This window comes from Heliangelus exortis, chromosome 2, assembly GCF_036169615.1.
Source record: "Heliangelus exortis chromosome 2, bHelExo1.hap1, whole genome shotgun sequence".
Taxonomy (NCBI): domain Eukaryota; kingdom Metazoa; phylum Chordata; class Aves; order Apodiformes; family Trochilidae; genus Heliangelus; species Heliangelus exortis.
This window is the reverse complement of record NC_092423.1, coordinates 57,550,515-57,566,413: the sequence shown is the minus strand read 5'-3', so window position 1 is coordinate 57,566,413 and position 15,899 is coordinate 57,550,515. Positions and strand designations below refer to the sequence as shown.

At 41.5% G+C, this 15,899-nt stretch overlaps 1 protein-coding gene across 6 annotated transcripts in view; it reads left to right on the top strand.

Annotated features, from left to right (window-relative positions):
- KCNG2 (potassium voltage-gated channel modifier subfamily G member 2) overlaps positions 1-15,899 on the top strand; it is a 58,365-nt gene that overhangs the window by 30,143 nt on the left and 12,323 nt on the right. For all 6 annotated transcript variants that reach the window (XM_071736278.1, XM_071736274.1, XM_071736276.1 and 3 more), the window contains one exon: positions 2,118-2,942. In XM_071736278.1, the coding sequence (XP_071592379.1) occupies positions 2,199-2,942 (744 nt within the window). In that variant the 5' untranslated portion in view covers positions 2,118-2,198. The remainder of the gene's footprint in view (positions 1-2,117; positions 2,943-15,899) is intronic.

Here is a 15,899-nt window from a genome sequence, read left to right as displayed (position 1 = left end):
AAATCTTTAAAGCATGTGATGTGCTGACCAGTGTGCTCTCATTGTGACAGTAATGGTATTTGCAATCCCAGCTGATCCCAAGCCTGTGCTGTGAAAGCACCTGTTTCTCAGAATGCCTCTTACCCTTTCCTGGCCTTTATGGAGGAGCTTTTCCCTCTTGTTTTTTTTGCCTTGTGTAAACAGATGCTTAAACATTTTTTTCCTAAAATTGAAATGGATTTTTGCACCATTAGTTCTGAAGTTTTCACAGTGCTGAAGACTACCTTTTGGTGGCCTTAGGGATTTTGTATCTTAAAACACCCTTTCTCTGACTTCTTACAAATATCCAATGTAAAATTCTAAAATCAAGTGTCTGGATCCTCTCAGAAATGTTGAAGTAGGAATGCCACTGCTAATGCTGTGATTCAATTGAGTGTGGTTGGTAAGAATAACCTGAGGGTGACTCAGGGCTGTGAGAAGAGACTGTTTGCCACTTTCTGGAGGTCATTTTGGCTAAGTTTGATGAGTTAGTGAGTTGACTATGGATAAATGAAGTTGCTGCTCTGTGAATGTGTTTAAATGTGTACGCTCTCCAGTTCTTCCTAGCTTGCTCTGTGTTCTTTCCTGGCTGAGGAATGAGATGCAAAGGGAACTGGAGAATATTGCTTATAAATTACAGAGTTACTCCCTCATGGTTACCATCCTGTCATCAATTATGTCAGTCTGTCCTTCACTACTCATTTTTTGCCCCTGTCTTTCATCAGCTGATAAGGTTTCTACATTCCCTGCTTAAGATAATGCCCCATCACCTCATCCATTCTCAGTCAAGGTCTTTGATGTGGAGTCTCAACAGTCCTACCCTGTTTCCCACTTCATCTTTGAGCAATTCAGAAAGTTTTGGGTGATTCAGCAATGCAATTACATAGTAGCATGTCAAGATATCCTTGTACTGCTTTGGAGGGACATCTTTGGAGAACCTGGGTGGAGAGCTCTAGAGAAAGTGAGGAAGAAATGTGACAGGTGAAACCATGTGGCCAGGACATCCTTGGATTGTGGTGTGGTAAAGGAGGGGTAAGCAGAAGGTACAAAATAAATTCTGCAATTATGCATAATGTGCATAATTCCTGCTAAATATGATCAGTTGGGTTCTGCATTATCCAGAAGAACAGCAAGCATTTCAGCTCTGCTTCATTCTTAGTTCAAGCTCTAGTTTCAGAGATTCTGCCAGGCTTCTGGGCACCCTGTCCACCTCCCACAGTCAAAATTGCAGCAGAGCATCCAGCAGCTCCAGGGTCCTGGGCAAACTCTGATCTTTGCTCAGATCCAGGATGTGATGTGCACCTTCCTGCAGGAGGTGCCACTAACCTGGACAGCAGGAACCCCAGCAATGGGAACAAAAGTTTTTCTACTTTTTAAAAGTGTGGCTGTTCAAGCATATATGCCCAATATATCTTCAGTCCAGTTAGCTGGGAATCTAACTGGAAGTGGCATGTGAATCTCAGCAGCACACACTGTGTGCTCGAGCAACCAGGCCTGGGGTTGGGTGGTGGCTGCTGGCTGGATTCTCAGCTCCTGTGTACTCTGGTACACATATTGGTACCTAAGCTTGGTGAATTTCAACTGGGAATTGCCAGCATTTCTGCAATCGTATTTCTGGCTGTACTGTAGATATTAATTTTATTTTCACACTGTAAGCATTTTATAATAGGATTATGTAGACCAAACAAGATAATAATAATAAAAAAAAAATTTGCAACTAAGTTTCTGTATTAAGTTCCTAAAATGCAAATTGTCATTTTCCTTGGAGATCCGTATTTCCTTCCAATACATATTGTATTCCAATACATATCCTGATGTCCAGGATATAGCCTAAACCTCTAGAAAAGAAATTTTTGAAAATGGTAATACACTGCTTTTGTTTCCATTTGTTCACTGACTAAACCTTCTAGAAGTATCAATGTGGCTTCTGACCTTAATGCAATTTCAATTTTTTTCCCCTAGTGACTATCAGGGAAAGTTCTAAAGTAATGAGAATAAAAATAGTGCCATGGATAAATGTTTCTTGGGATTGAGAGGATAGGATTGTTTTTCATCTAGCAATGCCCTAATTTTATTATAATTTTAAAATTCTGTTGCAGAGTGACTCTCCAGTCAAGTTCCAGATATGTTCGTTTGAGTAGGCTCAACGTCCCTATGGACTCAACAAATGTTATCACAAAATGGCATTGCTCACTGGGAATACAGATCCTGAGTTCAGCTCCTACTCCTTCAATAACCTGGAAAACCTCTGTGGAGTGCAAACCAAGAAAGGAGTCTTCTACAAAAAGGCCAAACTTCTGCACCCTGGGGAAGACTTGTGCTGCTTAGCCCATGTGGATGACCAGACCAGATTTGTGATCATCAATGTAGGTGGTATTAAATACAAAGTTCCATGGACCACCTTGGAGAACTGCCCCTTGACCAGGCTTGGGAAGCTAAAATCTTGCAACAATTATGATGAGATCATGAACATCTGTGATGATTATGATGTGAGCTGCAATGAGTTTTTTTTTGACCGCAATCCTAGTGCCTTCAGGACAATCATGACTTTCCTGACAGCTGGGAAGCTGAGGCTTCTCAGGGAAATGTGTGCACTTTCTTTTCAGGAGGAACTGGTGTACTGGGGGATAGAAGAAGACCACCTGGAGCAGTGCTGTAAAAAGAGATTGCGACAGAAAGAGGAGGAGGCAGCTGAGACCAGGCTGTATGAAGGGGAGATGGTGTTCAGTGAAACTACACAATGTGCCTTCCAGGACAATAGCCAATGGAGTCTGTGCATGCAAAAGCTCAGGGATATGGTGGAGAACCCCCACTCGGGGATCCCAGGAAAGATTTTTGCTTGTATTTCAGTCTTCTTTGTTGCCATTACTGCAATAAGTCTCTGCATCAGCACCATGCCAGATGTCAGAGAAGAAGAAGATCGGGTGAGTGCAGCTTTTCTCAGAGTAAAGCATGCTTTGCATTGTTGTCCCCTTAGAGAATGTGATGGACAAAGTCATTTCAGCAATCATGCAGGTATTGCATTCCATATTTATGATAAGCATTGTGTCACTTGTGTCACTTAATATCAAGTAAAGTGCTTTGCCAGCAGAGCTTTCCCAAATCACACCAGCAGACAGCTTTACCCAACAGACTTGTTTTCTGTCTTGTCTAACCAGATGAAAAACTAGCTAGAGTATAAAAATCAGCCTTGCTTGGCACTTAATGTTAGGTTAAGAAGTTAGATTAAGAGCTAACAGATCAGTTTTCCTTAAAAGTACTTTAACATACCACTTGAACTCTCAGTACCCCACTGTAAAAAACCCATCTAAAATATTTTGATGCTATAGGTGAGGTGGAGGGTGGGGCGAAGCTGAAGCAGAAATTTAACAGCAGAAACAAAGCAAGTGTCCCACTTTTCAGACATGCTTAATATTCTCAAGTATAAGCTGTGGATGCTTCATGCCCTGGAATGTCAAGTCTTACTTTTTTTTTTTTTTTTTTTTTTTTGGTTTTTTTGTTTTTTCTTTATTCTGTAGTTCAACAAATTTCCTAGGGGTTTAGTCCCTTATTTTTGCAAGCAGTTCATTTTCCTAGGATTAGCTGTATGTAGGCCAGTGAGAATTAATCTGAAGATGGGTAGAGGTGGACATTCCCTTTTTCATTAACTATGTGCCAAGATGCAACCTTAGGGGTTTGGGTGGTGGGGACTTCACAAGGAGTTCATGGCCTCTTCAGTTTAATTCAGATCCAAGCCTTTGGTTGTTATATTTTAATTATTTTAATATCTTTGCTTTTAAAGGCTTTTTATGATCTAAAATTTGGGGTTAGTAGTACTGGGAACTGGTTAAAACGATGTTGTCTTAATAGTTTTTTTTCAAGATCATTTCCAAGACATGTCCTTTACTGTAATTAAGCAGCAGTGCTCCAGTATGCTGGAATTTTAAACACAGGGGGTATATTTTACCACTGAAAAATTAAATGTGTTTAGTATTTATATGTTCCTGGGTTTAAGTGAAAGCTTCCAGCATTATCAGAGTTTGGACAACTTGTATTTTCACTAATGATTTGAACATAAATAAGGATTCTATTATAATAATAGACTATATTATTTTTTTTAGGTAAAGCAATGTAATAATGAGAACAGAGCAAGCATATGAGAGAAACTTGTATTTCTTAGTAAGCTGGGGCCATTAAAAGGAACACATCTTCATAATCAAATGTAAAATTGTACCATAAAAATGAATGCAGGCTTGCTCTTGCAAAGGCAGAGAGTCTGATTCCCAAGACAAGACTCTAAATAGGATTTAGGTTGCAAGCAACTGAATGTAAGGTTGCAGCATAAAGTCAGAAGGGTTAATGTGATCCTTGACTATCTAAGCAGGGGAGTAGTACTTAGAAGCTGGGGGATGATTTTGTGCTTGTATGTGCCATTGGTGAGACTGATGTTAGAATACTGCAGTCAGTTTTCACGTTTGTATATTCAAATAATATTTTGAAAAATTGGAGAGGGTGAAAAAAGCTATGAATGTTATACACAGGGAGAAAATGCCATACAATTAGAAACCCAAACATTGCAATTTATTTAGATTATCAAAAGGAAGGTGAGTGTATTAAGAGCATAAGTAGTTTTTATGGGGGAGGAGAACTGTATCATCTAAAAAGACCTTTAAATTAAGCAGGGAGAGGATGCATGGTTAAAAGCTAAATCATGATGTATTCATATGGTAAACTAGGTGCCAATATTTAATACCATGGTGATTAATTACTGGGGCAGACTAGGAAGAGAATTAGTGACTTTTTGTGGTTTTTGATGTTTTCAGTTCAAAGCTCAGTGCCATTCTGGAAGGTAGCTTTCATCTAAACACTGTACTTCAGTCAAAAGTAAATTACTGATTTCAGCTCAATTTAGAAAGGTGACATACTTGCAGTACAGAAGAGATGAAAATGAACAATCTGACGCTTTTTTGTATCCTTAAATTCTAAAAAGCACAGAGCTCCTACAAACAGGCTTTGCTCTGCCCTTTGCAGAGGTGTCAGGGTGAAAATGGTTATTTTGTTTGAGACAGGGGACAGGTGAAGGATCACTTCTTACTTATCTTAGTTCATCACCAATATTCCTCACCTGCTAGTGAGTCAGTGCAGGTCAGCACTCTATTTGAGCTGCAATCAGTCATGCCAGTAATCATATATAGTGACTGATTTTGGTGCTACACTTGGATGTAAGTACCCTTGTAGATGTTTTAAGCCTCAGTAAGGCTGGGCAAGGAGTCAGGCACCAGCCCACATATAATTGCTTGTCGGATCAGAGACCTAGGCTACAAACTCCTTGTGTGTCATTTGCATATATCTAAGCAAGCCAGTGCAGCTCATCAAATAACAGGTGTGAAGAGAATTGAGCTTATGTTAATTCAAAGTCATGTTAATCATCCTGAGCTGTATCCCGAGTACCTAGTTTAAATTTCATGTGTACATTTCCCAGGCTCTCTGGCAGGCATGACTGTTTTTAGGGTTCTGTGCCAGAGCTGCTGTAGATACTCTGGCTACCAAGTCTTCTCCTTGAGCTAGCATTTTCCAGACTACAAAAGCTTTATGTGCCATCTATGTCCTGTTATTGCTTAAGAGAAAGAGAGGGGAACCAGCCATGAGAAAAAACATGGTAGGGAGCCATTTTCCATACCGAGGTCCTTTAATGTTATCCCAATGGGGCAGGTGTCACACCCTGTGATGTCCTGCAGATGCAAGGTGTTCTCACACAGATGCAAGCGTGAGACCTTAAAAGTACCGAGTGGATGAGGAAATTACTTTAGGTGCCTGCCTATCTCTTAAAATACAGAAGATTCAACCATACATTTTGTTAACTTCATTAACTGCTCCGGCTGTTCTAGATGACAGTGGTAATCCTTAGTGGTTTATCAAGACTGGGAAGGATGCCACATTCCATTGCTTTCTTGTCCTTACTGGTGGTCTCCCTGATTCATCTTAAGTGTAGCTCATTTTTAGAAGTAGTGTCATGTATTTCAGATCCTGCAGAATTGTCAATAAAGTGAACAGAATCAGATTCTAAACTTAGTTCTTACTTACCAATCTAGGACATATATTTTCTCTCATCAATTTTCTTTCTAATTGAGCTTTTATTTACTTTTATTTACTGACTAAATTAAATAGAAACAACCAATCTAGTAATCCATGGAACAGCTGCTTCTGGAAATTTCAGGAAAGGGACACTGGAAATGTATGAAGAGAACAAACCTGTGAAGAGAGTCAAGTTATAGAATCATTGAATGCTAGATTGAAAGGGATCTCAATGATCATCTGGTTCAGTCTTCCTAGGTAGGAACACAGTTCTTCCATGTAAAGTAACAAAGCAATAATTAATTTTTTATTTCAAAATTCTCAGAATTTGAGATTTCTGTGCAAGAAATAGATTTAATGGTAAAAAGTCCCCTCTCAAAGCAAAACACCGTTAAGACAAAATCGTAGCAGGAGCCCTCAGGCACCAAGTTCTTTCAATACCACCACAAAAATGTTCTCTAAGACATAAAAATAGCCAGAAGTATAGAGTATCCTTAAGGCATTTTAGGCATATGATACCTTTAAGTGGGCTTCTCAACTCTATAAACAAATGACAGGCATCAAGTGTCCCAAGGAAAGCAGCTAATAGAAGAGTCTTTTACCAGTTGGGGATACATTACAGCAATAGCTTTAAGAACACAGTAAGAACTGAACAATTAAAAGACACTGGGAGAGCCTGATGGTCATCATGTTAGACTCTTCCTTTTTCTTGATGAAAACAGAAATGTTGATCATTTCTACCTGAAGAAGAAATCTGCTTCTAGCAGTGAAGGCTGCATGCCAACACTGCGAACATCCCAGCTCCAGCAAGAAAATAATGGTCACAGCAAGCAGAGGCTGAGGTGTCAGGTGCAAGATGACTGACGAGACAGACAGGACCCTATCAGGAGGGCAGCCATGGTAGAAGAAAAAAACATCCCCCAAACATCACAGGACATAGTGAGGGTGGCATTTATGGTATGGAATGCTTCTGTTGGGCAGCTTGGGTCAGCTGTTCTGGTAGGCTTCACCCCTGCCAGCCCACTGCACCTGCATGGTTCAAAACCTCCACCTTGGTCACTGCAGCAAACCCACATAGCAGAGCATCTTGCCTCTTTTGTTCTCACAGAATTGAAATCTGCAGTTTCTCAAAGCTGCAGTTTCTCTGAACAGAAAGATGATTTTAGAGTTCTGTCCCAGCAAAACCAGGACATAGGACTGAGTCACACTGAACTCAGTCATTTATAGTAAAATAGGAGAAGATCAAGAAGTACTTCCTCCTTCACTATGCTTATATAGGGGAAAGCTAGTCAAATTAAAGATGCTGTGATAGGAAGTTATGTTTCAGTATCCTTCAGCTGAAGCATGTTGTTTCAGAGACAGAGACTCGCAAATAATAATGTTAATAATGCTCATAAAGCCTGAGACTATTTAATCTTCTAAGTTTAATTTCTGCACTGTGCTTCAGCTTTTATATTGGTGAGGAGGGGAATAGATAAATTGTCAGTGGGAAACAGATAAATTGTCAATGTGCATTTTAAACAATCTTGTGACTAAAGATTTCATTTCACGAGGATACCAACAAAAGTAATTCCAGACAAGGTTAAGAGAGTCTTGTGTAATGATTCTCAACAGCATTTCATAGAAAAGCTGTCGCCAGATGGGCTGGAGGAGGGGTGAGGTCATTTAAAATCTGGCTGAATGACTGGGCCCAGAGGGTGGTGTTCAGTAACATGAGGTCTAGCTGGAGGTCTGTACCTGGTGATGTGACACAGGGATCCACACTGGCACAGTCCTGATCAAAGTCTTCCTTAGTGATCTGGAGGATGCACAGAGTGTACCCTCATCACAGACTCTAGAGGAGTGACTGATAGGCCAGAAAGTCACACTGCCATCCTGAAGGACCTCAGCAGGTGGGAGAGATGGGATGACAGGAACATCGGGAATTTCAGCAAGGAGAATGCAGAGTGCCTGTGCCTGGCAAGGAATAACCCCATTCATCAGCTGTGTGCTGGGGGCTACCCAGCTGGAAAGTAACTCTACAGAAAAGGACCTGGGGGTCCCAGTAGACACCAAGTTGACCATGAGCCAGCAACATATCCTTGCAGTAAAGAAGGCCACTGGTGTCCTTGGCTGTGCCAGGCAAAGTATTGCCAGCAGGTTGAGGCAGCTGATCTTTCCTCTCAGCTCAGTGCTGCTGAGGCCACACCTGGAGTCCTCTATTCAGTTTTGGGCTACAAAAGTGATACTGGAGTACTGGAGAAGCTCCAATAAAGAGCCAGAGAGATGATCAGCTGGAGTGTCTTGCCTATGAGGGAAGTTTGAGAGCTGGGACTATTAAATCTGGAGAAGAGCAAGCTTTGGGGTGTTCTCATCAGTGAAGGGAACCTGAAGGGAAGAACCCACACCGCATGCCAACTCCTTTCAGACGTAGTCCTTCCCCTTTGCAAGGCTACCTTAAGCTGCTAATGAATAGAAAATGTTTGAAGGAATTATTGATTATTCTTGATATTGGTTGTATGGACATAGTACTGAATAACAATTAGTTGTATCTAGTCATGACTATTTCTGGACAGCTCTTGCCATGTCATCTTCTTGGTTTGTTTGCCTCTCTTGGGGAAAAAAAATTAAAAAATATTTCCTGTGATCCTTTCCCCCCTGAAAAAAAAATACAGCCTTTCTGCTTGATTGAAGCTATTTAAATTTTAACAGACACATCTGGTTGTTCTGTCATGGCAGCTTCTTCAAAAGAAGATAAATAAAAGAGTCCAGTAGGAAAATCTTTCTCTGTTGTATTGAGATAGTTAGGAAAAATGTTGTATTTTCTTTTACTAAGAGCTGCCTTTAGATTGGGAACTGGGGGCACAACACTGTGGAACAGATCTGCTCCAAGTCCTATAGTGAGCCTGCAGACCCTCTGCTTAAAATTCCCCATCTCACCAAAGTTACTACCTGAGCTGTTCACACTTAGCTCCTACCAACTCTCACTGCAGCATCTTTTCCAGAGGGGCTTTTCCCAAGTAAAGAGAGAAATCTCTGTGGGGCAAGGAGCTGCCCTGGAAGATTTTGAGGACAGTCAATTATTCTAGAGACTTTGGGAACCACTTAAGACTCTGCATTGTTTTAGGCTTAGAAGTCAAAAAATGGAGAGTAGTTCTCTGCACTGTTAGCTTGGGGATGAGGCAAGAGTTGAATAAGATGAAATTCCTGTTGACTTGTTAATAATGTTATGCTGTGCTAATGAACTCTTCAGTCCACAGGATATCTTCTCATGAATAAATAGTAGGCTCAGGCCTTCTTTTAAATATTGTATAAATATGGTGCAATATGACATTAATGATAAATAATTAAATGGCTAAGACTCTTCCATAAAAGCATTGGTAACTTTGTCACATTGTTAACTAGTTTATGTTTGGTGCAATGTAGCTCACCCAGTAAAATATGCTCCATATTTCTTTTAATATTTCTTTTGTTCTACCACCATAACTATCTATACCCACCAGTGGGTTTCTTCTAGTAACTTCCAGGTAAATATTCCAGGGAGTCTCTGAAGACACCTGATTATAATAACTTCTTGGCCTCCACTCATGTTTGTAAAATTACTGCAGCTATTCACTATAGCTTGTTCTGCAATATCCTGAGGGTACAACATAGCTGCTTTAATGCATAGATCGCTCGACTGCCTTTTGCAAGAGAGCTCGTGTTTTCTACTGAGTACTATCCCAGCATTCTGAAATTTATTTATTCATAATAAGAATATCATGGTTTTATTTAATTTTTTATTATTATTTATTTTAATTTAATCGCAGACCTCGGACAAATGTTGCTATCAGTTCTAAAGGTTTAGAATGAAAGAAGGCAACAGATTTATGTTTGGCTAGATTCTTTATATAGCTAAGCTGAGATAATGAGATGATTCATGTGTACTGCACTTGGAAAACTTTCACTAAGTCATTTAACATTATAAATGCTTACATTTGCAATGCTTAAAATGTGGCAGTTGTGATGAAATTGGGGACTTTCTTCAGTGTTCATGGAGATGTTTAGATTCACGACAAATTAAATCAGAAGAGTGGTGTACACATGGGAAAAAAAGAAAGTTAAAACATTTTTTACAATAGGTTTTTAACAGAGGTTAAAGGTTTAACAGAAGATTTAAAGGTTAACAACTCTAAGGTTGTTGAATTTGCTAAAGGTAAGCATATGATTTTCAAGTAAAACCATGAAAAAGATGGTGATGAGTACAATTGGCAACACTTTTGAGGACAACAGCATAATTAATTCTAGGCTACATAAAACACTACTCATTAGTCAAAATTAGTATAAATTTTATAAGGTCATGAAGATTTCCAAAAAAAATAACTTGTGATGTAGATACTTCTGTAAGGTATTTGAATTACTGCCATACAACATCCTTCTTTAATAAAATACGGCAGTTTTAGATAACTTACCTCTCTTATTAAATGTTAAAAAAAAAATCTTTTAGAACTTGAAGGAGTGGAAAACTAACATGAGAAATCATCATCCAGTGATGATGCAGAAAGGTATGCAGGTGCCTCTAGTGCTGGCCCAGAACTACTTAGGTGTTTTGCTGATTTGGGATAAAATATTGAACAGTTGCAAATTAAATTTAAAGGTAGCACAGAAATAACAGACTATTAGGGGACTAGAAATACCTGGCATAGATAGTTTAACTGATTGGACCATAGGGAGGTAACTGTGTTTTTATCAGCAGAGAATGAAACCTGTAAGTATAGAAAAGAGTCCAGAACAAAAGACTGTTTTGGAAAGTGGGGACTCAGAAAGGATTTAGAGACCCTGGTGAACTTCTGGCTGTTCCTGATTTCCCATCTGACATGCTAATTAAGAGGCATTGAGATACTGTGTGCAGATTGGTAAAAAAATCTGAAAATTCTGCTTTATAGTGAGACACTGGAAGAGTTTTTAATTAAATAAACAACATAATAAGAGAATGTCTATCAACAACAGTGAACAATACCTGGAACCTGCAGCTAGACAAAGACTCTAACTAAAGTGCATTACAGTGTGGATAAGTAACAATGGAAACCTTTTATCTATAGGTGCTTGGGTACATCTTACAGTTTTATAGTATAATTCTAAAATACATTATGTCAGTCCTTCTAAACATTATGTCTCAGGTCATTTGAAGCCAGGTGTGAGATTTGTGAGCCAGTTGGTGAGATGATCTGCTACACAAGGGTTAGGTCAAGAGCCCCTTCTGGCCTCACAGGTGATTGCCATGGTGTCCCCACTCACTCGTGCAGGAGCTCTGTTCCCCTGTGCAGGAGGTGCCACTGAAGATGCTGTACATCTGGGGCTCCCTTGGCCCTTATGTATATTGAGACCTGAAGTCATTGGAATGAGCAGCTGCAATTCCTAATTATGATTAAAGATGAGGGCAGCCAAAAAACCTCAGAAGCTTGGAAACTTTCGGAAGAGTGACATAGGATGAGATTGGCCCTATGAAGGGAAGGTATTCTGCCCAGCACTTCCTGTGCTTGCAGGAGGGACGCTGCAGGATCTGGGACATGTTACTGGTGGGACTTAGTCCCAGTATTGTCTGTTCAGGGGTCACTCATGAGCATGATGCTTCAACTGGAATGGGCTTTTCACCAGACTATATGGCAGCCCAGGCCTCTGTCCCTTCAATGGCAAGGCCAATATTCCCTCCTTCTCATGCAGGCACACGCCCAGACTCTGTTACCCTCTGCTGCAGCTTGCTTTCTGAGCCCAGATTACAAATAGAAAATAGTGTGAGGTCAGAGAATAGAATAGTGAAGGTCCCAGCTACTCAATACCTCCTGAGCCATGTTGAAAACCTGGCACACACTGCACTGGGGAGAGACAACAGCAGAACAGAAATCACAGCACCATCCTGAAAGGTCCATGTATTTAGTGTGGACAGAAGCTGTGCATATTTTCTCCCAGTCTACAGCCAGTTCTCTTTGTACACAGTAGAAATACTGGCTAATTTAAGAAAAGCCATTGCAGTTCTTATATTCTACACTGCTGTCACAGAAAAAACTTACTGTTGCCTTGAGCAGAAAGAGAGAATATAAGAGAGTGCAGGGTTTCACAGTGGTCAGATCCACCTTGCAGAAATTGATCCACTTTGCAAGTGCAGTAGTGCAGGTTCCAGCATTTCAGTGCAAGGGCAGTGTGGTAGCAGACTGCCAGCTGTGACAGGAGAGCACAGGCAGCATAAGCAAAGGCTTCACTTGCTTTCAGATAACAGGATAAAGGGAAAGAGGTGAGGGGAAAAAAACAGGTTTGGAAAAAAATGTGAGAGGAAAATAATAAGCCTGATTCTGTCCTCCTTCCTTCAGAGAAAAAACAGACACCCCCAACTTTTATAGAAAGTTATAGAGTTGCAGGAACCAGAAAAACTGTGGGTAAGTAAAACAGAACCAGCAATGAGTGGGAGACAGAACTCCTGAAACAGGGATTGAAATAAGGGGGAAACTAGGGGAAAGAAAAGGCTTTTAAATGTTGTTTAGAATCAGTTGTTCTTTTTAATACAATTAGGGAGTGAGGGAACAATACAGATTCCTTTTAGTGTGAGGCAAGCTTGTGGAGAAGAAGAGAGGATGCTATATTTAGGAAAGCCACAGTTCTAGACACTGTATATCTTCATGTATCTATGCACAGCCAGGTGCCACTCCAGCATTATCTTTTCCCAGGTGTTGCATAAGTGTGAAAGCATTGGCAAAGCCCCTGCTTTGTAACACAGCCCCAACTCTCTTGAGCTGGTCCTTTCAGAGGAAAGTGTTGGGTCTTGGTCTTGTCATTCCCTGGGAAAACTGTTCTCTTTGCATGTAAGTGCCCTTGACAAGGACTCTGCATCACTCTAGTTCTGCAGTGTTTTGATTTATGCTGCCACTTACGGGAGATAGCCCCCATCTAGATTTTTGCAATCCTGCCATGTTTATGAGAAGCATGAGTGCAGTAAGTGCCAAGTGCCATTGCTTAATTTTTTTCAAGCAAAAACTGAGTGTCTTGCTATCAGATCACTAGAAAAGAAAATACAAGCTAAGATTATTCTTTAGAAATCAGGAGATTTGGTAACTTGCAAGGTAACTGGGCTTCTTCACATAAATGCTCAAGAACAAGCATTTGTTTTGGTTTACAAAGAATGAATAGTTAAAAATAAAAACCATTGCAGTTTCTAAGCCTCAGGGGATATGATGCCTCTATCAGAGCCTGAAAAGAGAGTGGGCTGAGGAGATTTCTTGTCAATATGAAGTCAGGTAGAGAGGGACACTTGTCAGCAAGGAGGCTTCTGGTGCTCAATTATTCTCTTGGGCATTTTTTACTTTCAATTTCAGAGAAATAGTGGGACAAAACCAAGAGAAAAAATTTGGAAATCTGGAAAATTCCAAGGTGATCTTTACTCAGAAACACTAAGAACATCAGTGTCTCTAAAGTGAAGCTGTTCTTTGGAAGACACTACTTCTGGGTGAAATCATCATTCTTTTTTCTGCGTTTCTGCCTCTGTTGGTGTCTGTCAGTCACTGACAAACAAACCCTCTGTGCTTAGCAACCCTCTGAGTTCAGCCTGTGCAGGTCGTGCCAGGTCCAAGCCCAGCAGGCTGCATGGGAGCTGTGGACACACCTCGATGGCTGTGTCACCCGTGGGGGTTTTCTGCAGAGGGGGTCTGCTGAAGGGCAAAGCTGCCAGAAAGAAAGCCATAAGGACAATTACCTGTGAAATCCTGCCTCAGATGCCATGGGAGTTGGTGAGTTTCAAACACTCATTGTAGGGAAGCAGATTACAAACAGAAGAAAACTGAAGAAATAAAAAGTGAAGAGAATACTGGCCCATGAGGAGGTCACTAGGCAGTGAGGATGGACCAGTCTTAAGAAACGACCTCCAAGAAAATGTTACCCAGTGTGCATAACTCCTCCCTAAGTTACAGGATAGCCCCTCTCCCCAGCCATGTGGTACAAGCTGGGAGATAGTGGCTGGCTACTGAAGCATGTAGTCATCCCTCAAGCTGCTCCCAGCTGCAGCCTCAGAGTCTGAGAAGTTTTAATGTCTTTACATCCCCCTCCACCTAGTTCCAAAACAACTGCATAAACAGGGACGCTTCACACTAGACCAGGTTACTCTAAGCCTCATCCAGCCTGGCCTTGACCAGGGAGGGGGCATCCACAACATCCCTAGGCAACCTCTTCCAGTGTCTCACCACCAACCTCACACAAAAGAATTTCTTCCTAATGGCTGACCTAAATCTACCCTCTTCCAGTTTAAAGTCCTTACTCCTTGTCCTGTCTCTGCACACCCTTGTAAAAAGTCCCTCCCCAGCTTTCCTGGAAGGCTGCCATAGGGTCTCCTTGCAGCCTTCTCTTATCTAGACTTAACAACTCCAACTTGTTCAGCCTGTCATCATAGAAAAAGGTGCTCCAGACCTCTGATCATCTTCATGGCCCTTCTTTGGACTCACTCCAACAGCTTCATGTCCTGCTTGTGTTGAAGGCTCCAGAACTGGACACAGGTGGGGTCTCACAAGAATAGAATAGAGTGGGAGAGTCACGTCCCTTAACCTGCTGGCCATGCTTCTTTTGATGCAGCCCAGGATATGATTGGCTTTCTGGGTTGCAAGTGCACATTGCCGGTTCACGCCGAGCTTCTCATCAACAAACACTCCCCCAGGTCCTTTTTTCCTCAGGGCTGTTCTTAATCCCTTCTCTGCCCAACCTGTATTTGTGCTTGGGATTGCCCCAACCCAAGTGCAGGACCTTACAGTTGTTGAACTTCATGAGGGTGGCATGGGCCCACCTGTCGAGCCTGTCAGGGTCCCTCTGAGTGGCATTCCTTCTCTCCAGTGTGTTGATGACACCACACAGCTTGGTGTCATCAGCAAACTTACTAAGGATGCACTCAATTCCACTGCCCATGTGTCCAACAAAGATGCTAAACAGCATCGGCCCCAGTACTGATCCTTGAGGAACTCCACTCATCACTGGTCTCCATTAGGACATGAAGCCATTGACCACACCTCCTTTGAGTGTGACCATCCAGCCAATTCCTTATCCCACTGAGTGGTACATCCATTGAATCCATGTAGTTCCAATATAGAGACCAAGATGTCATGCAGGACACTGTCAAAGGCTTTGCCTAAGTCCAGGTAGATGACATAATTTGCTCTCCCTTTGTCCACTGATGCTGTCAGTCCGCAATAAAAAATCACCATATTTGTCAGGCATGATTGGTGAAGCCATGTTGGTCGCCACCAACCACCTCCATGTTTGCCATGTGGCTTAGCAGAGCCTTCAGGAGGATCTGCTCTATGATCATGCTGGGAACAGAAGTGAGACTGACTGGCCTGTAGTTCCCCAGCTCTTCCTTTTTTTCCTTTTTTGAAAATGGGAGTTGTTTCCTCTTTCCCAATCAGTGGGAACTTGACTTGATTTCCATGACTTTTCAAATATGGTGCGCAGTGGTTTTGCAGCTTCATCTGCCAGATCCCTCTGGAGCATCTAAATCTGGATAGATCTCTTGAGGTCCCATGGACTTGTGCACTTTTGCGTTCTTTAAAAGGTCTCAGACCTGCTCTTCTCCAGTGGGTAGATTTTCCTTCTCCTAATCCCTGCGTTTGCCTTCTGCAACTTGGGTGGTGTGGCCAGTGCTCTTGCTGGTGAAGAGTGAGGCAAAAAAGTCACTGAGTAACTCAGCCTTCTCCATATTCCACAAGACCAGGATTCTTGTTTCCCTTAAGAGAGGGCCCACATTTCCCCGGTCTTCCTTTTATCACTGACATAGCTGCAGAAGGCTTTGGAGAAGTATGTTGCTTTGAGACAAATGTGTGCAAAAAGTGGATGCAGGT